At 43.5% G+C, this 23,679-nt stretch overlaps 1 protein-coding gene across 1 annotated transcript in view; it reads right to left on the reverse strand.

Annotated features, from left to right (window-relative positions):
• The window catches only part of TBX20 (T-box transcription factor 20), a 39,577-nt gene extending 17,133 nt beyond the window's left edge, over positions 1 to 22,444 (reverse strand). Inside the window, exons 1-6 of the mRNA XM_058807669.1 lie at positions 22,280 to 22,444; positions 20,001 to 20,235; positions 18,543 to 18,707; positions 13,104 to 13,212; positions 7,451 to 7,609; positions 3,895 to 3,971 (exon numbers count right to left, since the gene is read on the reverse strand). Of these exons, the coding sequence (XP_058663652.1) occupies positions 3,895 to 3,971; positions 7,451 to 7,609; positions 13,104 to 13,212; positions 18,543 to 18,707; positions 20,001 to 20,235; positions 22,280 to 22,406 (872 nt within the window). The 5' untranslated portion in view covers positions 22,407 to 22,444. The remainder of the gene's footprint in view (positions 1 to 3,894; positions 3,972 to 7,450; positions 7,610 to 13,103; positions 13,213 to 18,542; positions 18,708 to 20,000; positions 20,236 to 22,279) is intronic.
• Between the last annotated feature and the right edge of the window lie 1,235 nt (positions 22,445 to 23,679).

Genomic DNA, 23,679 nt, shown 5'->3' on the forward strand with positions numbered 1-23,679 from the left:
AGAGAGGACAGATGCGCTCAGCCCAGCACTGAGCACGTGGCTTTGACTGATCCTGCAGCAGGGAAGTGCCCCTATCCAGGCATTAGCATGAACTTTGCTTACTGCCTTGGAAGCCAGTGTGATGTATTTCCACATCTCAGAGATGAAGCTCCTCAGGGGAAAATCTGGAATTTTATTACCATGCAAATCCAATTGGGATGCTGCTCTCTAACTTCCCCATCCCCCCATCCTTCCCTTCTCCTTCTCTGCCTAAAATTACTTGGGTGTGCAACTATACTTTTCTATATTTTCTCTTGAAGTATCCCAGAAGCATTATTGGACTTGTGCAGATGGGTATACTCATTTAACTCTCTCCTTAAATATTAAAAATTCACACCCTGAACTTGTCAATCACATACTTGGCTCCTGCTCTTAAAATTATCACCTTTTTCACTGGATTTTTTAAATGGTATGATGGTTTTATTTATCTATTTATTTTTAATGGGCTAAAATTATTCTTCACAACAACTCAAAAGCTAATTCAGACTCAAATGAAAAAAAAATTAATCTATTGGGTTCTGCCTCTGCATCCTTTATGCCTGTGACAGTTTTTTCTTCAGCAGAAATGCCTCATTACTCAATTTGGCATCCCATAGTCCCACATCCCACAGTATGCTAAGCTCCACATTCTGGTAATTGCTGCTAAGTGTTCAATTTTTTTCACAACCATAGTGGAAGCCGTTTTATAGTAGAGGAGATGTAAATACCGCATAAAAAGATCAAAAGGTGAGTCAGAAACTTATCTAAATCCCAGTAGCCCCAGATAAAGTCTGCCACATTGCTATAAATAGATCACAAGTAATATAGGGAAAGAGTTGATAGTCATGGGAACCTTGCATCCTACAAAAAGTTCAGTATATACCAAACTCACCAAAGATTTCTTTTGATAGTTAAAAGACTTGCATATAGCTCTGAGTACAAGGAAACCATTCTATGATAGGAACAAAAGAAAACACAGGGCATTTCAAAAACATTGCTCTTGCCTATCTCCTCTACTGCTGTGCAAATTTCACTACTTTTATATATATTATTTCAGCTCCAACACATACAATGCCAACAGATTTAATCCTAGAGGCATTTGCAGCTTGAATTTCTTACATAAGGATCATAAATCTAGAATGGGAAGCCTGAAATCGTTAAAGTCACATATTTATAAAATCATATTCAATTAGGTTAAAAAAGTGCAATTTCTGTCATCATGTCATAAAAAGATGTGTTTTTCTCTCAGATCTACTATAAAGAAAAGCTCCCTATATTGTTACAGATAGAGGCTGTTTTCAATCAGTTACAAGAAGCAATCCAATTACTGGATGGTTTAGTGCAGTAACTGACTCCAGACTAATTTAATTTCTTTAGGTCTCTAAAGATCAATTGATCTGATTTGTTTCCCTCCCCAAAGGCTGTTTAGGAAAAAGCAGGCTTAAATACTTGGAAATGAAATACAAAGCACTGTGTGCTTTCACACTACTTAGGTCATTTGGAAAAGCTAGAACTCAGGATAAATGAGTGCTGTCTTGGCCCCAACATCATGGGATGCTTTACGGGAGGCCATTAGGATCCCCACACCACACTGTAGATTACACACACACACGTGCTGAGTGCATGCCTGCTGAGGGAGCAGTGCAGGGAAAGTATTTTCACAGCTTCTAGAGAACTAGTCAATTTTCAAGAGCTGTGCAAGTGTATTTTGGCCTTCACAGTCTTTTCTCTGGAAAATAAGTATTTTTCTCCAGCAGTGATCTTATCATTTCCAATTAGACTGAGGAAGAGTCATGCTGTGCTATTCAAGATTCACCTATTTCCAATTAATGTTGCAATGGACATCAAATAAGAAATTCTTCCTGTTGCCATTCTCCCTATTGTCATTTATTTTGCTATTTACTTTGTTTTGGATTTCTTTAAGTGATTTTTCTGGTGCTAATATAGAACCAGTGGGTACTTAGAGAATGATGTCTTCACGTGCCTGAGTATTTTAGTGGCAGAACCAAAAAACCCTTGATATTTCTGCACCATTTTTATGACTTAGGCAATTCTCAAATACTCTCTTACCAGCCCACTTGCCTGTTACACTTGTATTATCTCATTACTTGATGTGTTTTGCAGCAGGTTCTAAATTTTTAAATAATATTGTAATAGTAATCAGGGCTAGGTTTTCTAATTTAAATCAAAATCAGACCTGACCAAAACCTGGCCTCTCAAATCCAGAGTTGTAATGTAAGTTTAATACTTTTCGCATTCCATTTCTTGTATTTATTGTAGGCTTCACATTTGTCTGCCTTATCTTTCGTGGCAACATTTGTGCCTGGGCTCGGCTGCCTGTCTCAGGCTCTATTCTTACACTTATCAATAAACAAAAGGGCACTGCAGCTTATGCTCAGCATTTCTGACTCCATGCCATGTGCTGTTATAATAAGATGTCCTCTGGAAAAATTCCCTTCATATCCAGCACCACGATAGTCAGTTCATCTGCACAGAGGTAACTAAGTTTTTCTCCCAGCTTATCTGTTCAGACTCTTTCCGCCCTTGCAAAGCTGTGTCGTTAGATGTCTCTTGTCTGTAAAACAAGGAAACCTCTTCTGACAGGTCCTTCCTTTACTATTTATTGCATACTAACCTGAGTTTTGGATCTTGTTTACCTGAGTATTCTCTCAATACAGCAGGCCATGCTATGTTATTAAATTTGCCTCCTTTTTTTGTTTGTTTTCATTTTCAATGAAGGCTTTTACTTAAGAAACAATTTTCAACAAATTTGCAAATGTGCAGTTCAGCCTACAAGCTTTTTTTCCCCACAAATTACTGTTCCTTTACCCATTTACTCAACAGATCACTTATGATCCAGTAAGGTGTAAAGGATACCACTATTTCCCATCCATGTGCCTGCTTAGATAGATGTACTTTTGAACTGCTGTAAAGACTTTCTCTAGCTCTGTGGCTATGACTTCACTGAGCAGTTTGTCCCCTGCATGCACCTGTGAAAAATTATTCACAGATACATCTGGATATCTCCATATAGGAGCCTGGAGGGTTTTGGACTCTTCAAACTTTCTTTCATGATTGTGTGCTTATAGGAAAAATTGGATGTGCTATATACATCTCCATCGAGTTCTCTTCCAGCTTAAAGGACACAAGCAACTTAATTTGCTTCATTTGCCAAGTTATTTGACATGACACCATAAAAATGTGACGTGCTGGAAAGCTACCAAGAGATTGAAGTTTATTTCCTAACTCAGCTGTGGGTTAATGCTTCTGTCCCTATGGCAGCAGTTGCTTGTAATGAGCTGTACACACAGAGAACAGTTTCCAGATAAAGCTTTCCCTTGATGCAGCTTGTAATACAACTTTGGTGAAACAAAAATGGCATCTTTGTTGTCAGAGTGGGAGTTATGGGAGTCATCCTGATGGTAGTAATTGCCAATTTGGTGTCTGGGACTGCTGAAGTCAATTTTGGGAGCTCCCCTCTCTCTTTTCCACTATGTTGAGCAGTGGGGAGCTGTAAAGTGTTTTTCACAGGACCACTGCCCTTGTTTCCCATTGACCCAATTCACAGCTCTCAATAGGATTAAATGGCATGATAAGAAAAAAGCTTTTCATTCTGAAGTTGTAAAGCTGACCCTCTTCCCCCTTCAAGAAGCCCCCTGAGGAAGACGAATATATTGGCCCCAACTGGAACAGATGTCAAAACTCAAAACAGCTCTTCATAAAGTTTATAAGTATTTTTAAGGGATATGGAGGAGTCTTACTATATGCAGCAAGATAACATTAAAATGCACAGGTTCTCAAGAGTTGAAAGGATGCTTTTCCTACAAACTCTCTTTATCTTATCTGCATGGAAAGTAAACAGAAAGTCCCCATTACCTCTCGATATCAGTGAGTCTGGAAGAGTCACGGAATCCTTTAGCAAAAGGGTTGCTGTCAATTTTCAACTTGGTTATCTGGGAACACAAAAAAGAGCAACGTTACACGAATACAGTGTCAGGGTACTGCAGTGTACAAAGTGTTGGCCAATCCATCCCCTGTGGCTTCACTGCCCATTTCATCCGCGTGCCCCGTGCGCGCGTGCTGCTCTTGAGACATTGCAGAGCTGAGGAGGAGGCAAACCAGGCTCACTACACGTGTGGCAGTGGGAAGACCAAAGGGCACGGCAGGCTCAGCCTTCCTGCTGCCTGGAGCCGGAGGAACCCACCCACAGACAGCATTACAGCTTCCAAATACTTCACCAGCATCAATCAGGTTGTCTTTTCACAGGCAGCACAAATCACCCTGCTAAGAGCTGAGCCTGCTTGGTGGAGCTGAACATAACCAACACAAGCCCCAGTGACCTGATGCCACAGTTTCACTTTACCACCACCTTGTTTTTTTTACTGGTGGTATTAAAAAATATTTATTTTCCAGGGAAATCTTCTTAGGCAGGCCTACCAGCCACCACATAGGGCCAGTTTAACTGGTTTTGTATGAAAAGAAGGTGAGGAAGGGAAGGAAAAATGTGGGGAGAGCTCAGATTAAAAGTGACAGAGCTTGGATTGAAGGAGTAACTCCACTGAAACTATCACTATTTTATCTTGAAATACCACAGATCATGAATAAAAACTTTCCTCCCTTCTTCAAAGGTAGCTATAAACCTGCCCACTCATTCAGTCAGCCTTTCCATTTTGAATGAGCAACCCATTGACCAGGAATCCCTCCTGCCCCAAAACAGCTGAGCTCCCCTTTGTGGTGAAACTTTTCAGGCATATGGTGGTGGCTTTCAATATGTTTTTTCGAGGACCAGGAAAAAAATGCACCATTGTTCTTGTGAAATTTTCAATCTAGCCAACCAATTTAGATTTAGTGAATAAAACATCAGACATCATTGTAATATTTGGATTTTCCAGCCATACTTCTTCCAAGAGCTAAAAGTAAAATTGTAAGTGGGAGTTAGAGCTTGATGAGAGAAAACACAGGACCCATCCTGCAGGGCAGTGAATGCCACCAGCTCTAGCTTAAGAAAATCAAACAGCTCTCAAAATTTCACATTAAGGGGCTTTGTCAGCCTGACTTCCTTCAAAAAAAAACATCCAAAAAAACCTGTATCAAAGAGGCTACAACCTCATTTTTAATAACTGGGCCTCAAGACTCAGAAAAGAAGAAATGGGATCTTTTCCAATCTTTTCCATTCCTCAAACAATGAAACACTCTCATCAAACAAATATATTTCAAAATGGGGTGGCTTCTCCCACAAAATAAAAAGAAAATAATAAGGAGGAAAAATATATATTTTTATAAAATGTTAAAAAATAAAGAGGGCAACTGGAAACAACTTTTAATTCTGAGAAAGAGGTCTTCTGAGGAAAACACAAAGAGGAAGGAACATGCTGACAAAGGGAAATTCTAAATTTTTAATTAAGGGTCTGTCAGCGGTCGAACACCGGGGACCTGAGTGCTAGTGGAGGGTTTGAGGTTGTCTCATCACTTATATACAGCTGGTGGAAACAATCTTGAAGCCTTGTCACAAGGACCTTGTAACAGCTCAGAAAATTAGTTATAGGCTCATTCTACTTCCAAGACATCCATAAGCCCTCAGCTCACGGAGATGTTGCAGAGTGGCAAGTTGGTGTCTCACATCCAGTGAAGACTTTTATGGCAGCATTTTGAAAACCACCTTGAAAAAAGACAAGCTCTAACTAGTTCCATTGACTGAGATCACTGACACACCAAGCCAACTGCACTACAGAACAATAAGGATGTCTATTCATCTCTTGAGCATATTTTCACCAATCAAACTTCCATCTTCCTGATATTAAAGTTTTAGTATGACATCACAGAAGAAACTTTTTGTATCCACCAAAGCCAGATGAGACTCACAATCATTTATGGCCATATTTTTCCTGAGAGACTGCCTCACAAACAATCAGAGAACATCTGCTAGAAAGCATTTTAAAATGAAATCTGACCTACAATTCAACTCTGTGGCAGTGGTTTGACTGTTTAAATAAATGCATGCCCTTTAAATCTTAAATTATGAGATAGTTTGTTGAAAGTGTAATGTATTTAGCTTTTATCTAATAACCTCCAGAAATGTAATCAATCCCTCCTTAAAACAGTTCTGAAAGAAATGGCAAAAATGAAAAAAGGCTCCATTTTCATTAGTCATAAATAAAATGACAACATCAACCTCTAGGGGCTCCGGAGATGTTCCATTGAGAAATTTTCCAGGACTCAATGTATGTGCTTTTAGTTTAGAAACATCTCTAGTGTAAATATCGTCGGTAGACAAAAATCCATCCTACAGAAATAAATTCTGGGTTTAGCTGGTTTTGTGCCTGTTACTATTTTGCTGGTTTCTAAAGAAAGTTACATGGAAAAATCTAACTGCCTGTCCAAACATTATTTTCTTGAGATTGCCAAGTGCTGAGTATGTTTTCTACAGCATTCAGGTACAAATCTAAGTCTAAATCAATACATTATTAAAGCCTTAAAGCAGGATGTGGGGTCTGTCATGAGGACTGACTTAATATTACTAATATTATCTTCAGAGCTTCCTTGGCACCCTATGCATTAGTTTCATTTTATTCATAGCATTTCAAAATTGCTTTTGCTTCATATTAGGAAATGCCTTCTTCTTTAAATAATCCAGCAGGTACGTTAAATCTCTGATGCTGCCTGCCCACATATTGGGCAGTGCCTATATTTTTCTTAACTTGAGGGAACTAAACAGCAAAATAGGTGTGGCTTTTTTGAAGTACCATAGTCAGTAAGTCCTTAAAGCATACTCTGAATCACACTGAAGGCAACAACATATTTCCACTGACTTAAATATTAAAGTCCAATCCATCATCAAACAGAGCCTCTGTTCTCTGATTGTTTATAGACTTCCTAAAATTACTCATTAGCAATCCATTGTTATGATCTCCTCCATTTTGTATATATTATTCACTGGCATGCAAATTGAAATTCAAACATCTGGATGTAATCTGGGCAGCCTCTGAAAAGCATATCTCTGAGTGATTTTCCCTACGTTTGAGCTTTACAGCTTAATTAGTCAACTTTTTAAGCGCATGAAATCATCATGTGCAAACCAGAATCTCTCTCAGCTCATAGTTTGTGACATGAAAGATCACTGTAAATAAGAACAGTTCTTTAATGAGCTATAATTAGAAAATGACTAAATGTTAGTATGCAAGAAGCTTTTTATAGTCAGAGGGGAAGACAAAAGAAAACTTCCTACTTGCCATTTTTACTCTCATGAATAATTCTTACTGCTCTTTGAAGTCTGTACTACTACTGAATCTTCAGGAATTACTCATGAATATGAATAAAATTGGCATGGAAAGGTAGGTTATAGCAAAAATTTTCCTAGTTTAGATTGGGCAGAAGGGAGTTTTTAGCAGGGTGGGATCTAGTTACATCTGTGGAAATTAGCAATTCTACTCACCAATTGATTCTGGTAGGCAGTAACAGCAGTAAAAACTGTCTCTGGAAAGATGAATGTTCTGAACTCTTCTGATTTCAGATTTAGCAAAGAAGCTGTGTGATCCTTCTTCTTAATGATGTGCACCCTTGGCTGGTACTTGTGCATGGAGTTCAGAATGATCTGCAAGGAAGAATGACAGAGCACTGTCCTGAGAGGAAGGTTGACAGGGCCCTTAAAGGCTATAAAACCACAGGGGGAGGAGGGGAGAGAAAGATCTAATTAACACTACAGGGGAAGCACCTGAAATCTACCCAGCCAGGGGCTGATTTTCAGAGCAAATTCTCCAGCTCCTTTGGGCAATTCCAGGAAATGAAGGTGGAAAAGCAGGCATCCCAGAAGCTAATATCCTCTCACTCCTACGCCACTGGCGAGCATGCATTTCTTGAGGCATAAATACCTGTTCCTACAGGTAAGGTGTTTTACATACAGAATTAGTCACTGCCAGAGTGTGCCCTGGTTGGCAGGTGTGACTATGTAACTCCTGAAAGCTAATGGCCAAGAGCCGCCACTTGCAAAAATGCACATGTGCAGAATGAAAACAGCCACAAATCCCTCAGAAAAAAAATTATGGAAAAAATTAGACCCATCCAAAAGCCTACCAGCAGCAGCACAAACCATCTGACCAAAAGTAAAACTCCATGTAGCCTTTCACTGTGGCAAACCTTTAAAACAAACTCCTTCAGGAGTGCTCGTCGCCGCAGACTACCCAAAATGAGAGCGAGGAGGGAAACCAGTACGGAACCCCCAAATGACTGGGTTTTGCTATTCTATCCTCATTAATAATTGTTTACGAGCTCCCAAAACAATTCTAAACCCAAGGTACCAACCAACCAATTTCAACGTTCACTGGAGTCAAACCAAGAGTCCCCCTTGCTTTAGTTACCACTGGCTGGAGGCCTATTTGGCGGTCTCTAACCACAGTATTACAATATAAGAATTAAATACAGAGCTCAGCTCACACCAGCCCTTCTTTTGGATATAATCACAGTCACAAGACAAAATTGGCAATGGTGTGGGTGGTTCTATTTTGCAGGGGCCATAACGACATTACAGTCAGCTCCCTACATCTGGAATAGCTAATGTGCATTCCTCAGGAAGCGTTAACTTCAGCTGAAACATAGCAGTATATTTCATGCTAAGTCAATGAGAAAGGTTGCACATTGCATTGGAGTGGAGAGCTTAGAGACAGTTCTATCACAGCTACAATGTCCATTAGTGTTTTTCTTTGCTGCTCCTTTGGGGCCAAATATTGCCAAGACCCTGGGACTTGGGGGGAGGCACAGAGCAACAAGAAAGACATTGCAATGACAGTGAACCATCATCCTAAAAGTGTTGCATGTTTGCTTTAACCAGCTCAGGTCCTTTTTCAAAGCACTTCACCATTTTGTATAGGAACACACACAGTGGCTGCGGACCTTGCCTCCTTAGCACTTTTCCCTCTCTTTGTAAAATTTTGTCTTGCCATCCTAGATAGTTGGGGTGCTCTAAGCAGATGGAAAAGACATTTTAAAGCAGCGTGTGTGGATGGTGATGAGATTACTGAGGGCTTGGCCCACAGACCTTGGTGCTTTCCATTGCCTTTCATGGCCATGATATCCACACCAAGGCATTACATCTGAGCAGCAGTCAGGCGGAAGAGGGAAAAACTTGAGAGCAGCTCCCACACATGCCCTTTCCTTTCACTCCTCTCTGAATGCAAATTGTGATGAATGAACTACATTTCTCAAACAAGACCGTGTAATCCCTTATGAAAGTTTTCCATAAAACAGAGTGCACATGGATAACTTCCCTTGCCGTGGTACTATACATTTCTCGTTCCCACCAGAAGCAAGTCTGGTCATTCATGTACAAAACAAGTACTGAATGCAGCCAGGAGGTCACAAAACACCCATGACCAAGGAAAATGTCACCATTTCCTTCATGTGAGGATCTGTATGTGTAGTTCCCCACCTCCACCCCCACACAAGCTGCTGGTGACACACAAAGACACTCCTTAATATCTGTGTTAGGACCATATAAAAACAGCCCAAAGGAGCGAGATCCAAAGGGTGTCCCTCACAGAGCAGGCTCCAAGAGCGGCCTCAAAGTCCAAGCAGTCCCCTCCTGCATGGTGTAGCTATCAGAAGCTGCCTTATGCCAGCTCAGTGACAATCCTGCTGGCATGTCCCAAGAGGTACCTCAGGTGCCCATGTATTCATGGCTGCCCCCCTGCACACACTTGCTGGCAGCCACAGGCCCTCAGCCACCCCATCCACCTTTGTGCTGACAGCCTGAGTCAGGGGAGATGACCAGGATACCTCCTTACAGGATCCTGACTGCTGTAAGGTCAGGCAGGTTTGTAGGCATCTGGCTCCCACTGGCTACAGACCAGCCACCAGAGGCAATCTGGATGCCAGCTGCAAAATTCCAAGGTGGTTTTTGAATTCAGGAACTGTGCTGTGAGTGCTGCTTCAAACAATAGCATTACCATGTAAAGTTTTCTTTCTGAAAGCACCAAGGTTCCTAACTTGTGCCTTGTGGACTAAAAAAACTTAGGCATAAATCCTTGTGGCTATTTCATGACCCCTTTTCAGTTTTCACTGTTATTTATTAAACATGTTCACAGCTTTGAGTTTGCTTTTGCATAGATTCATGTGTTTGAGTAAATGCCAAAAATAATGCCAAGTACATTATTACAATAATGTATACACTCATGGCTCACCTCACCATAAACCAGAAATGATAGCACTCCAATAAAGGGCAATGAAAAGTCCTAAAGAAAGCACTCTGTGAAAAGTATCACTAAAAAAATGGGGGGGGAAATGTCACACTCATATATATTTCACTGTCAGAAAAATGGCAATTTCTTGCTTGGCTGTAAAAATCTAGAGATAGGAGCCATTTCCTTCCTCTGGTAAGGATAATCTGAAAGTGTTTCCATGCAGTGAGCTGTATGCCATGCGCACAGAGATAAGACTTCTGCCTGAGGCTTGAGGAGAATATGTGCATAACTCTGGGGTTACACGTGCTGCTGAAGGTAGACAATCAGAAATGCTTGCCAACCCTAAAGTCTGGGAATAAGACAAAACAAACATATGCTAGAACAAACAAATGCCTCTCTTCTCTGCTTCTTCCTTTTCAGGAAGCGAACCACCCTACAAATAAACCACAATTACCTTAACACCCAAAACTGTCTTCTGGATGGTGAAGAAAGCAAACAACTAGAACAAACTGGAATTACGCTGGATCCATTTTCCCTACCTGTAACTAGTATTTAAAAGCGTCTTTTGGGTCATCCAAACTTCCTCAGGAGCCAACAAGCCTTATCAAACATAATTAAAAAGTGAAGACTGGCTCTTGCAAACAGAAGTGAGAGATTTCAGGAGGTTTCAATTCTCCTCTCCTCTTCATGCATAAGAGTTTGGAAATGCCTTGAGCCATAGTAGAGTGAACCCTCCTTAAAGGCTCAAGAGAACTGATTTCTTCCTTAATTCTACTGATCATCCAATGGTGGCATTTGTATACCTTCCGTAAGGCAGCACATAAAACCTGACATCCCAATTTGGAACATAAAGCCCCACAAAATATTAAAAAGACAGTGCTCTGTGAAGGGGTAACACCTGACACTCAAATCAACACAGGATCAAGCCTTCAGGGCTTATCCTTAGCTGAGCACACAAAACTTTCCATTGTCGTTGGCTGTCCAGAGCCTTTGTGTAAAGAATGGGATCAAGCTCTGCTTCTCCGGAAATGAATGGGAAGGCTGTGTCTCAAACACTGGGGATCATTTTCTCCTGCTGCCTGTATTTGAGACGATTACATCTTCTTGCTCTGCCACATGTCTCTGTTCCCGACAGCTCCTCAGACCCACTTCTTCTTCCTACTCCTCTGGGCTTCTGGGAAGTGCAGCTCTCCTAACTAGCTTGCAATATACTGCTGCGAGCCCTTTATTAGAGGCACACATGGCCCCTGTTATGATGAAAAATGCTTCTTTTTAAGTGCTCACGTATACTGCTCTATCATCACTCGGTGATAGACCTCACAAATCTTCAGCTTTGCCCTTCTACAGATTATGAAATAAAAGAGAGGAAAAAAGCAAAACCATTCTCCACTAGTCCTGAAGGGAACAACGGTGGGGACTGGTTCAAGAACAATATACCCACAGATGGATCTCTACAAAAGAACAACACAGAGGCATCTATCTGGGCCGTCTTTTGTTTATTTGTTGGGGGTTTCAGCTGTTTTTGATGCTGTTATTTCCAGGATGTATTTTAAATGGTCATGGCTGTGATTCAATTCTCAGTTCTTGAAATGAGTGAAAATCCTCTTTTGGATGAGAAACATTTGCACAGAACGCAGCTGAGACAAATGGCCACTGTCTCTCACAGTCCAGGCAATAAATACCACACTAGGGAAGGGATTTCTGATACATTGTATTCAGCAACTATTCAGCTGAATGAATTAGTTATCGCTGAACATGTTTTCGAATTCAACATAATTTCTCTCTTCCCAACACCTCATTTACTAACACTGCATTTATGCTCGTTCTTCTAAACTGAACTGCTCTGTTCTCAGTCAACAATTCTTCCAAATCAGTCCCCTTCATCCTTCTGCCGTCCTTGAGAGAATCACCAAGCCCAGAGGCAACAATTTTAGTTCTTTCTTTGCAATTTGGGAGCACTATCTAGTTGTTCCTGCACTTTACAGGCACTTTCACGGAGAGAACAGGACAGACAAGACCTATTCCTACCACCTACCACTAGGCACTCAGATAACTACAGAAGTTGTCCCCACTGATGGAGCATGGCAAGAACCTGTGGCAAGCAGCTCTGAATCCTATTCACCATCTTCCAGCCTTCCAGGGCTTAGGAAAACAAACTGGCACCAATCAGAGCTGGGACCTGTCTCCTTCAGAGGCCCAAGCCCACCCTGTGGCACCTTGACTGGCAGGCAGCCCACAGTTATTTCAAGGGCAATTGAGGCACGCTTATGTTTTGTAATTCTATAGACCCAGCTTTGGTGTCAGGTCAGTATTTTTTTCTGATTCTGAGCCCATACTGTGATGAGTCTGGAAGTAAAAGAGCTCTTATTGACAGACCCAACCCTGAGAGGTGGACTGAAGTGGCCTGCAGGGAGCTTCCAAGCACACATATAAAAGCACGTAGGTTGGCTGGCCATGGCACGTGGCAGAGCATATTGCCAAATCACAGCAAAATGAAAGCAGAAGCACAACAAAAGGCTCTTCTGCCTCCCTTCTATCCCTTGCTCTGATGCTCAACTCCACCCTGAACTTGTCCCTGATGGATGTTTTTTTTCTGATGGAAGTAGGAGCATGATTTGAACCACCGAACCAAGATCCACCTTATGAAATTACAGAAAATCCTGACTTTGAAAGTTGCCTGTTCCTCAACAACAAAGTAACCCAAAAGGACCCTTAAACATGTTAAACCAAACACATTCAAGCTTCACCCAACATATTCTACCCCTGTGGTATGAAGGGCTGGCTAAAAGAGTTGCAACATGGGGGCCATGGCAGCCTCGTTCCATGGCAGTCTCTCTCCCATTTAGCCCTGTGGCACAAGCAAGCAATTCTTTGGTGATTTCTTTTCCCTTTCCCACCCATAGAGCTACTCACATGACCATGCTGATCCAGCTCATTGTTGGTGAGTTTGACTTTTTCGAAGGACACCATCTGCTTCAGCAGTTGCTCTCCTGTGAACGGGGAGTCAGGGTGCACATACAACCTAAAAAACACAGAGAAAATGCCTGCTCAAAATAAAATCTCACCTCTGGGCTTGTGTGTGGGCACTACCTCTGTATGAAGTCAAAATGCACACGTCATTTTGCTTTTGGGATTTGCAGTGGTTCCCCAGGCATAGACATCCTGAGAACTTAGGGTAATACAAATCTGCTGCTAAAATGTGACACCATCTCCCCCAAATTAATGAATTCCTGAAATAAAGCTATTCATGAAGGACAGTAAAGCAGATGACTTATTTAATTCACTGGGACATAACCGAGAATCCTGTGTCTGAGTGCTAGACTGCTCCTTAACCATAACTATTATTTTATCCCGCTATCTAAAATGGAGACATTAACATTCCCTGTTGTGTCTTTTCCCAAATGAAAAATTGATCATGTCTTTCCCCACAGCTGTACTAACAAGCACTTAAAATAACAATGACTACAATTCCAAGAGAAAAAACATGGTGTCATTACAGAGATAATGGGGGAATGCAGATAAAAATGCATTTTTCTTTATATGTAACATTAAGCCGTGATAATGATTTTAACCTGCACTCGATCACACATTTGCTGTGGTGACGTCTGTTTATAGGAGGTTGAAGGCTGCAGTCCAGCACAGTGGTCTGACATGAAAAATTAGTTGCAGCTCTGCTATTAACAATCCTACACTTGGGAAATTAAGCAGAAGAAAAGGAAGCAAGAAGACATGCAGATACAATGATATATACATTATGATATATACATTATGACTACACTAATTACAAGTGCCATGCTGTTTAAGAGCAATGATTTTATAGGAATAATGTATTGCTGAAAATTATTAACTCAGCCATTCTTTTGTGATGGCAAATTAAGAGCTGGACTAGACCTTCAGCTAGTGCAAACCAGCCCTGGTTTGCTATTGCCTGCATTGGTTATCACTCACTCAGGGCCTGACTCTCATTTTGGGTGATGTCTTTGGCCTCACAAATGACTTTCTTCCATTAGGTGGGTGGGGCAGGACTGAGCTGCCAGGTTAGGAAGATAAACATTTGTTCTTGTTGTTGAGCTACGATTTTAGAATGGAAAAACCACTAAACGGTGGGGCGTAACTCTCCAATAGAGCGCGCTGATCCCTAATCAAGGGATGCCCATAACAAAGTGCTGGGGAGAGCAGCCCTGTTGCTCCAAGAGGAAGGAGATTTGATCCTGTGTTCTGTTTTTGCCAGCAGAATCCCCAAGACACAGTGAAACTAAAGTTTTACCAGCACAGCTCGTCTCAGATGTGCAGGATGTTTTCCTTACATTGATCCAAAGCACAGCTTGGCTGCTCTAGCTATGTCCATGGGAGGGATGCTGAGCCAGGGTTCCTGTCACAATAAAATATTCCTAGCATGCAGGCGTCCTCACTGCTATCGACTCTGCTGATTGCACTGCAAAGCTCATAAAAAATTATGATATATCTGAAATCCCAAGACCTGGAATCATGTTATGTCAAAAGAATCTTAGCTCTGATGAAAACTAACTTTGCCTTCCTTTAAAAAACTGTGTGAAAATTTCAATATTTAGAGCCATGAATTAGGGAAGGCAAAACAAAAAGAATGTCGAACATGCCCTGCAAATTTTCAGCCAGAGTTGTGATGGTTTTGGTTTTGGGTTTTGTTTTTGGGTGGGGGTTTTTTTGGGTTTTTTTGTGTTGTTTTGTTTTTTTTTTTTAATTGAGCCTGCCTCCTAATTTTGAGTGTCTGGATACTAGCTAATAGTGTTTACTGCCATCACAGAGTGTCAGGCTCAGCAAGGTTTGGCTAATTGGGACCAAGAAGCCAAAGTATTTCAAATATGTGCAGGGAATGAGTAAAGACCTCCCTGTGCTGAAAAGCTGAGCACAATTGTTTTACACCATCATGGCTAATGCTTGGCACTGCTTTAAAATTACCAAGGGCCTGTAAACAGAGTGTTAACAGGAGAGTCACCAAAGGATGGGCACCAGAATATCAGTTACTGGTATACAATACAATAATAGACCTTCCTTTTCTTTGCCCGTTTGCTACACCCCAACAATCCCACTGCAACACAGGGTTCCACCTGGTGAGTTACACCTATTTCCCACACTTCTCCCACAGCCAGAGCTTGCACACCTCAGGGAAGAGGGCTGAACCCCTGACACAGCAATTTAGCAATTTTGGAAGCAGAAGTTGTTGGCCAGACCACGGTTCACGAGCAAACAGGTCAGTGAGATAAATGTGCACATTCCAGGGTGGCACACGAGGCTCTCCCAGAAGTTTGTCCGGGATCTGCTGCCTAAGGCCAGCCAGATGTGAGGGGCTCCTCGCTTCTATTCACAAAGGATTTAGGAGCCATATTTGGGTGTGAATTTGCTCTGCAGTATATAATGATTCATAATATATACAAGGTTTGGGTACTGCTTCTTTCTTGTGTATTTTGGAATGCAACACTGCATTCCCTCTATTTACTTTAACAGATGGTCTGGTCCCTGTGCATGCTACTTTTATTTACCGTAACGTCTCAAATAATTCTCAAAATATAATACCTTTTAAAGGTTTCCTGCCTAGACTTTTCTGTAAGTCTGTAAACACTAAGTTCATTAAACAAATTATTGTAGACAAATACAGTTAAAAAAAATATATAGTGATAAACTTTTGAGTGAAAGACATGAGGCAAAAAAGGAAGATGATCAAATAAAGGTACATATGGAAAATTATTGAACTGATGTTTCACACAGTTTTAACAATGTGAATGACAAACACAAAATATCACATAGGAACTCTATCCCCAGATACCACTTTAGAAGATTTACAAAAGACTTTCTGAAAAGTATTTTTGTTTAAGTGCTCATTGCAACATAAACTTGTTCATTGCAACATAAACTTGTCTTCAACATTGACAGCAGGAAGACAAGGATAAAACTGGTTTTAATAGAAAGTTCCCTGAAGGGCTAATCTTTCAAACAGAATCACAGAATACTTATTAATTTGAAAAAAACCAAAAACCAAAAAAAACCCTACAAAACTTTCACAGTGTTGAAAGTTATTTGTATAATGGAAAGAGTAAAACCATCAAACTGGTTCAATCCTGCAAAGCCTTACACCCAGGCACAATGCAACTCCTGAATTATTCCCCTGATGTCACTGTGCCTGGGCAGATGCAGGCAGTGATGTTGTGTGGGGAGTAAGTACCTTGATACCAGCTCCCAGACACTAAAACACACACACGCCTCTCCCAGACACTTAAACACACACACGCCTCTCACTGACACTCCTCAAGCAGGGAGAGCTAAAACCCTGAGTTTGGAGGACAAGAAATCACAACTTCGTTAAGGGTTTTGTTACCGAAGCAGGACCAAACTCGTTTCAAGATGGGAGGAGAACTACTTTTAATCTTTTCAAGCAAGACTGAGGCCTCCCACCTGAAAAGATGCATTAACACTCTAGAAGAAGCACTGGTAATGCAAACACTAGCACGCTGAACCTCTTGACATCCTTTTTCTCACCAAAGAGTAGTATAAGGAGGACAAAGTGCATAAATGTATATGTAAGTGCTGTCTACACAAAGAAAAAAAGCAGCTTCTGCCTGTGCTCTGATCAATAGTCTGTTTACCTAAGCATCCTGAAAATGAAGCAGGAAAGGTGTACATTCACACATTGGGGCAAAGTATCCTGAAAATGGAACAGCACAAATTTCCACATAGGGGCACTGATCTGCTGAGGACTCCCAAAAGTTACCGCAGTACAATAAAAATAACTGTTAAACTTCAAGAAGGTTTTATCCAATACTCAGTAGGGCAATCGCTAATTATTCCAGTCTCTTGTCTTACGTTCCAATATTTCCTTGTTGAACAAGTCTATGCCAGAGAGAGTGTGAATTAGAAATCTATTTAAAGGTATCCCAAAAGGGGCGTGAACAGAAAAATAAGAAGGGGGAAACACTGCCTTAAAATTATTTCTGTTCTTCTGTTATTTCTTCTTTTGATGCTGACTCCTTTGGAGCAGGATCTGTGTTTTTTCTTTGGGTTTTGATCAGTGCCTATTACAATACGTCAAATGAAGCCCTCAGACGTTAACCACACTGCAAGAAGGAGTTTTTGGCCATGAAAACAAAGCAGACATAACTCCTAGGTTGCTGTCTTTAATCACAGCTTCTCTGCTTGCACTTTTTGTTTGTTTACTCCCCTGAACAGCCTTCCAGAGATCACCAGTCACCAAGATTTCAGTTCAACTATTTATATAAGGAAATCGCGCAGAATTTGGTGCCTATACTCACACACCAAAAAAAAAAATGGTTTCCATTTCTTGTGTTTCACTTATAATTTCTGCCTCTGTAATAAGCAAGTTCTTAACCCCAGGCTAAGCCACCTGGAGCAGATCTGTTCTCCTGCGGGGAGCCCTCCGCAAAAAGTTTCTTTGAAGCCAGAGAGGCTCCATCCACGTTATTTCCATATCTCCAGCTCTGACTCAGCAAAGCCCTTCGATATGTGCTGCAGGCTCACTGGCCTTGGGGACCGAAGTAGGTACAGAAGTGCTGGGCTGAATACGATGAAGTGTGGGTCTCCCCTGACCTGCCCTCCCACTGTACAGCCCAGCGCTGCAGCCTCGGTTGCCCAGTGCTTAAAGGAATCAGTCATTAATTGCATTAATGGAATGATTTTAGAAATTAAATTTCTAAAACATTTGTTTCTGTAGAGAAAAGGGAATTTATTGTAGAGGGTTTATTTTACAGAAGGTTTTTTTTCCTGATGTCTCAGGATATGTAAAGATCTTTCAACAAAAAGAAAAGTAACTGAGGAACCGATCTGTACTTTGCCTGCTGCCTAAGAGATGATTAAGATCAAGAATAAAATCGTTGGTTAGCAAATGCTGGGTATGTTACAGAAATAATATCATTTCAGGCATAAACAGCAATGAGCTGCAATTTATTCCTCTTTTGGCTTGGCTGGTGGCGCCTGGATGGCTTTAAATTATGAGGTCAAATATTGAGGGGGGGGAAATCCAAGGGACACTTTTTTTTAAAGTTTTCTTATCTGAATCATGACAAACTAAAATATTTTAAAAAAAATAAAACCCCGGTAATGTGTAAAACAACTCTTAACCAAATTGTGCATATCTTGGAATCTTGGAATACTCAGTATAAATCAAATCTCAAGCAGAGATTTGAAGCTAGATTTTGCAACACAAAAATTGTATTCAGAGTTTTGTAACCAGCTTTGTTGAACACGGACTCAAAATCTCAGAGCACTGTCTGCAAACAGAACGGAAAGATTAATACAAGATATTTTGTGAAGGGGAAAATAATAGTAAAGAGAAATAAAAGACCAGCAATAAAATCTACAAACCTTGCAGGGAGAGGAGGGTCAGCTTTTCCAGCCACTAACCAGGAAGACCTGTGGTAGGCATATCTATATCTTTTATTGTCCACAGGAACTATATCCATTAACACAATATACTTGGCCTCAGGATCCACTCCCGAGAAGGAAACTCTGATCGTAGGAAACATTCTCCTAAAAAAAAAAAAAAAAAAAAAAGCAAATCAGAAAATAAATATTTGGGCAGAGAACAGAAATAACAAAGTATCTGAAAAGCTGCTAAAAGTAAGAATTATCTTTAAATCCCCTGCAAAATCTTAAAGCATGTATTGATTTTGCTTCCACATGACGGGAGTTAGATCTTGTGTCTCTCTAATAGGGAGACAAAAAGCAGCTTGAAATCGAAATTATATTGGGGGAGCAAAAAGAAAAACATTGTTAAAAGTGAATAAGGAAAGGAGAAATACACTATTTGCCTGACAGTTTAAAGCACGCAACGATTTCAGAAAATAGTTGTAGCTAAGGTACATAGATACTTAGGAACTTGGATTTTCTTTCATTATTTATATTTTGCGGGATCCATATTACTGTAAGGGAAATATTCCAAAATTATTTCCGTTGTTATTCTCACATATTTTACGTGAGTGTTTTCTTAAGCCTGTTCGCAATATTTTTGAACGGAATTTTCAAAACTAAACAATTTATTTTCTGTACTGTTTTGACAAAACACAATTTTAAAATGTAAGGCTATCCTGTAGACCAGAAATAAAGTTAAATAATTTCTGACAGTTTAACATATTGAACTTTATATTGCATGTTTTACATCTATTTTTTAAAAATAAAAACACATACCGATAGATCTTATCAGTTAGGGGGGGAAAAAAATTCTTCAGGCAACTACGTTCATAAAAAGTAACTTTGGGGATTAAAAACCCCGAAAAACATTTGGCTCCTGCAGACTGCGTTTGACTGACCCAAACCCCACAAGCTTTACTGAAGAAACGGCATAGTTTGAGGTAAGAAGAAAGCCTGAAATTCTTTTGCGCATTTTTGCAACCGAGAGAAAAGAACAAACCAAACCAAGCTCCGACAGGATCACTTCCCCACGACCCCGCGTTTCCCTCGGTCTATACCAACCCAGCGCCTCAAAATCACCGCAGGATTTCAGTCACGAACCTGATTATTACGGGAACAACTCTTCTTCCCCGCCGCCAGGACGCCCCGCATGGATTTCAGCCGGCCCCGCCGCAGCGCACCGCACCTCGCTCCGGCCCGGCCGCTTCTCCCTCTGCCCCAGCGGGGCCCGCCGAGGGGCTGCGGCAAATATGGGGCTTCACCCTCCTCCTCCTCCCCTCCTTAACCCCGCCGTGCTGTTCTCCCGATACAAAAAAACCTGCGGGGTTTCGCTAACTTTGCCCTTTTTTCCCCTGTCCAAAGCCGCTTTTCGAAGGATGCGCGGAGGGAAACCCCGGGGCTGCCCAGCCTTACCTCCCGGATTTGGTGATGATCATCTCGGTACCCAGCTCATGAAACTTGTCCCAGAGCTCCTTGGTCTCCAGACTGCAGGAGATTTTGGCCATCTCCTCGCTGGGGATGATGGGGGTGGTGGGGATGAGGGGCTCGGTGCACAGGGAAGAAGGGCTGCTGCTAAAATCCCCGTGAGGGTCCAGGCTGGATAAATCACTCAAAGGCTGGGCACAGGAGGATTTCTCAACGAATTGTTCTGCAGAGTGTGAAGAAAAAGAGAGAGACAGACAGAAAAAGAGAAAGAGAGAGAGAGGGGATTCAGCCAGGACAATAGGATCACCGAGACAAGGTACTTAAATATATATATTATATATATATATATATATGAAAGGCATGTATCGTTTAACTGCCCTCGCACACCCGGCCGATTCTTTAGACGTCCGCTCATCATTTGAGGGCGGCGGGGTTGATTTTGGGAGCTGAGCTCCGGGAAGAGCCCGCGGCGGCGCACCGGGAGGGACTCTCGGGGGGCGGCGGGAGCAGCGCGGCCCCGGCCCCGCCGCCGCCCGGCCGCGATCCGCTCCGCGGGGCACGGCGGAGCAGAGCCAGCCCTGCGCGCTGCCCCCCGCCAGCCGAGGGCTTCCACGGAAAGGTCACTAATTCTCATTAAAACGGGAGCGTTGGGCGCCGAGGGGCTGCCGAGGGCCAGGGTCACGCTGGGGGAGCACGGGACGCTGCTCCTGGATTGCGCCGCTGGCAGAGAGCGCAAAGCAGAAGGAGCCCGAACGCGGCCGCGCAGGCTCCGCGCTTCCTTCGCGGGGAAGCGAACCCCAAATACTAATGAAACAGCGGGCACGGGGTCACCCTCCCGGAAAGCTGGCTCTGCCTTTATCCCAGACAGTTAGCTGACCCTGGGCCCGCTCCTTTGGAGAAACAGGCCCCGGAGGAGCTGCGTGCGGCCGCGCAACCTACGCGGGTGCAGAAGCTGCTGCCGACGCGGGCCGCCCGCCGCGCCTGGCTCCGCCGCCCGCCCCCGCAAGCCCCGGGAGGCTTCGGGCGCTTCAGCAGCTCCCTTGGGAGCTTCCGCCGGAGGCGAGGCCGGGAGGGAGCAGGGCTGCGAGGGCTCTGCCCGGCCCCGCCGTGCGGCACCGGGATGCGGCGGCGGATCGGCCGCCCGGCGCCAGAGAACGGGAGGAGCACGAACGCGCCCTGCCCCTCCAGGGAAAGGTTTTGCCTAAAGCTCCAGTAAATAAAAACCGAGTCACAGGCAGTCCTTTCCCTTCGATTTTTGGTTGAGCGACATGAGGGAAGGGGTTAAACATTTTTGAAAAGTTAAATTAAATAAGCATTTTCAGGAAAAATACGAAACAAAACCAAAAAACCAAACCAACCCCACTAACACAAAGTTTAACACAAACCATGTAAATATGCCGACCAGGAATGCTACAACGTTCCCGGCCTACATTAGCGCCCAGATTTAAAACTGAAGTTCTCAATGAATCCCTAAGCTATGTGAAATCTTTTGAGACAATTGATTAGGTGCAGCAGACGCTGAGGGGCTGCCTTTTCTAAATTCTTTTAAGATTGAGTGTAATCCTGTTCATTGGCGCCCTGAAAGCTTAACACATATTTTGTAGTTTTCTGCGAACTCCTGGATACACGCAAGGATGACAAACCGCAGAAACTTGGAGCGGGGGGAGGAGGAGAAGATGTTCGTGTTTTTTAAAAGCATTCAGGATTCTGAATCGAGGCAACCGAATAGAGCGAAATCGCTTACCCGAAAATCACAAATGCTTACAAAAATCTCCTCCCGGTCAATGTAGAGCAAAACAGCCTATATGAGCCTACATCGAGGAGCTGTGGAGTGAAGGGATTTTCAGTTCTATGCACAAGTTTTACTACCCCTTGTAAGCCTCGGCACGACAACGCAGCGTTCTCTAAGTTTACTTCAGAACCAGGGTGGTTTTGCAATATCCATTTAAGAAATTCATTTCATGTCAGCGAAGAGAAATTTAACTACCTTAGGGTGTGGGATTATTCTGCAAATGGCGAAGCTGGATAAATAAAAGGCATAACTGAAACTAGAGGAATTTAGGAAACTCTTCATGCTATAAACAGCCTCAAAACGACCGTGGGTGATGACGGCACTCAACCTTCAAGCTTAGGTGGTGCTGCTTTCCCCTCTGCACGGGAAGCCTTCGCGCAGGGGGACGCGCCCGGCTGCCGGAGCGCTGAGAAGGGTGAAGCAGAGCGGACAGGACAGACGGACGGACCCCACGGACACCCCCGTCCCCACTCACCCAGAGGCTTGATGGTGCTCTCGGGGGACTCCTTGTCCTTGGAGCTGCCGCTCGACATGAGCGCGGCGATGGAGAAGGCGTTGGCCCGGGAGGAGAGCTGCGGCTTGGGGGGCGGCGTGTACTCCATGGCCACTGCGCGGGGACGCGGCTCGGTGCGGCGCTGCCCGGACGGGGCGGGGGGCAGGGCAGGACAGGCCGGGACGGCGGAGCCGGGATACCGGGAGCGCTCTGCTCCCGGCGCCGAGCGCTCCCCCGCCTTAACGCGGGGCCGCGGAGATCCTATCGGCCGGCGGCCAATCGGCGCCGGGACACGTCAAGGGCCCCGGCCCGGCCCGGCCCGGCCGCGGGGGAGGGGGCGGAGGCGGGCAGCAGGAGGCGGCACGGACGGAGGGAGGGAGGGAGGGAGGGGAGGGCTCTGCCCGCCCGCAGGGTGGGGAGGGGGCGGCCGGCCCTCGGGACAGCTCCCCGCAGCCGCTCCCCTTTGGGGCACCCCAGCGCCGCTCCCCGCCGGGCCCCGGCTGCGGTCCGGGGAGCGCCATCCGCTGCTCCGAGCCCCGGGGGCGGGAAGGAGGGGCAGGCCGCGCGGCCAGGGATGCTCCCGAGAAGGTCCCTAGGCGATTCGCTTTGCCGAGGCAAGACACGGCGGAGAGGCGCTTGAAAGGATGAAATGTAATTGGGAATTTTTCTGGCGCGTGTGTGTGAGTGTCAGTTTTCTCTTTTGCATTCAAATATTAAAAGACCGCAGCTTTGAAAGCAGCCGTTTTCGTCGTTGTGTGCTTTCTGTTGGGACAGAATGTCCCTTAAGGCTGATCGTACCCTTGGTTTTGCTGCACCGGATCCCAGATATTGTCATCCCGGTGAGATGTCCTCCCCCCACCGACTCCAGGTGAGACCCTTGCAGCACTCCCTTCCCAGCCCACCCAGTGCGTGGGCCGCTGATCGCACAGTTTTCTTCAAATCCGTTTCATCGGCTGCGCCGAAATAGATGGTATTGATCAGGCACATAAAACAGAGAAAGTCGGGACGGGCTGATGGTACCAACGATAGCTTATTCCAAGGCAGTGATTTAAGTAAGTTTCTCACCAGTGCTCCTTCACACATACCATGTAAACATATTCTCATGAATAAATTAAATAAAGAAAAGCGGTGCGTTTAAATTTAAATAAAAATATCACTGAAGATATTTACTTTCTAGAACTCACAAGAGGACGTGTAACTTTATCAATGAAGTTCCACCTTCTAAATCTAGAACAGAATCCAAGCACTCTTATTATGCAGACTCGTGCCAAGAGCCATACATACCCGGTGTCAATCCCACTCCTACTACACTTAATTAATTGTTATGGAGAAAGAATTATTTGGGTCACCCTGCCCGGCCAGTGGAGTGGGGAGGACGAAAC

The sequence above is a fragment of the Ammospiza caudacuta genome, chromosome 1 (genome assembly GCF_027887145.1).
Source record: "Ammospiza caudacuta isolate bAmmCau1 chromosome 1, bAmmCau1.pri, whole genome shotgun sequence".
In the NCBI taxonomy this organism is placed as follows: Eukaryota; Metazoa; Chordata; class Aves; order Passeriformes; family Passerellidae; genus Ammospiza; species Ammospiza caudacuta.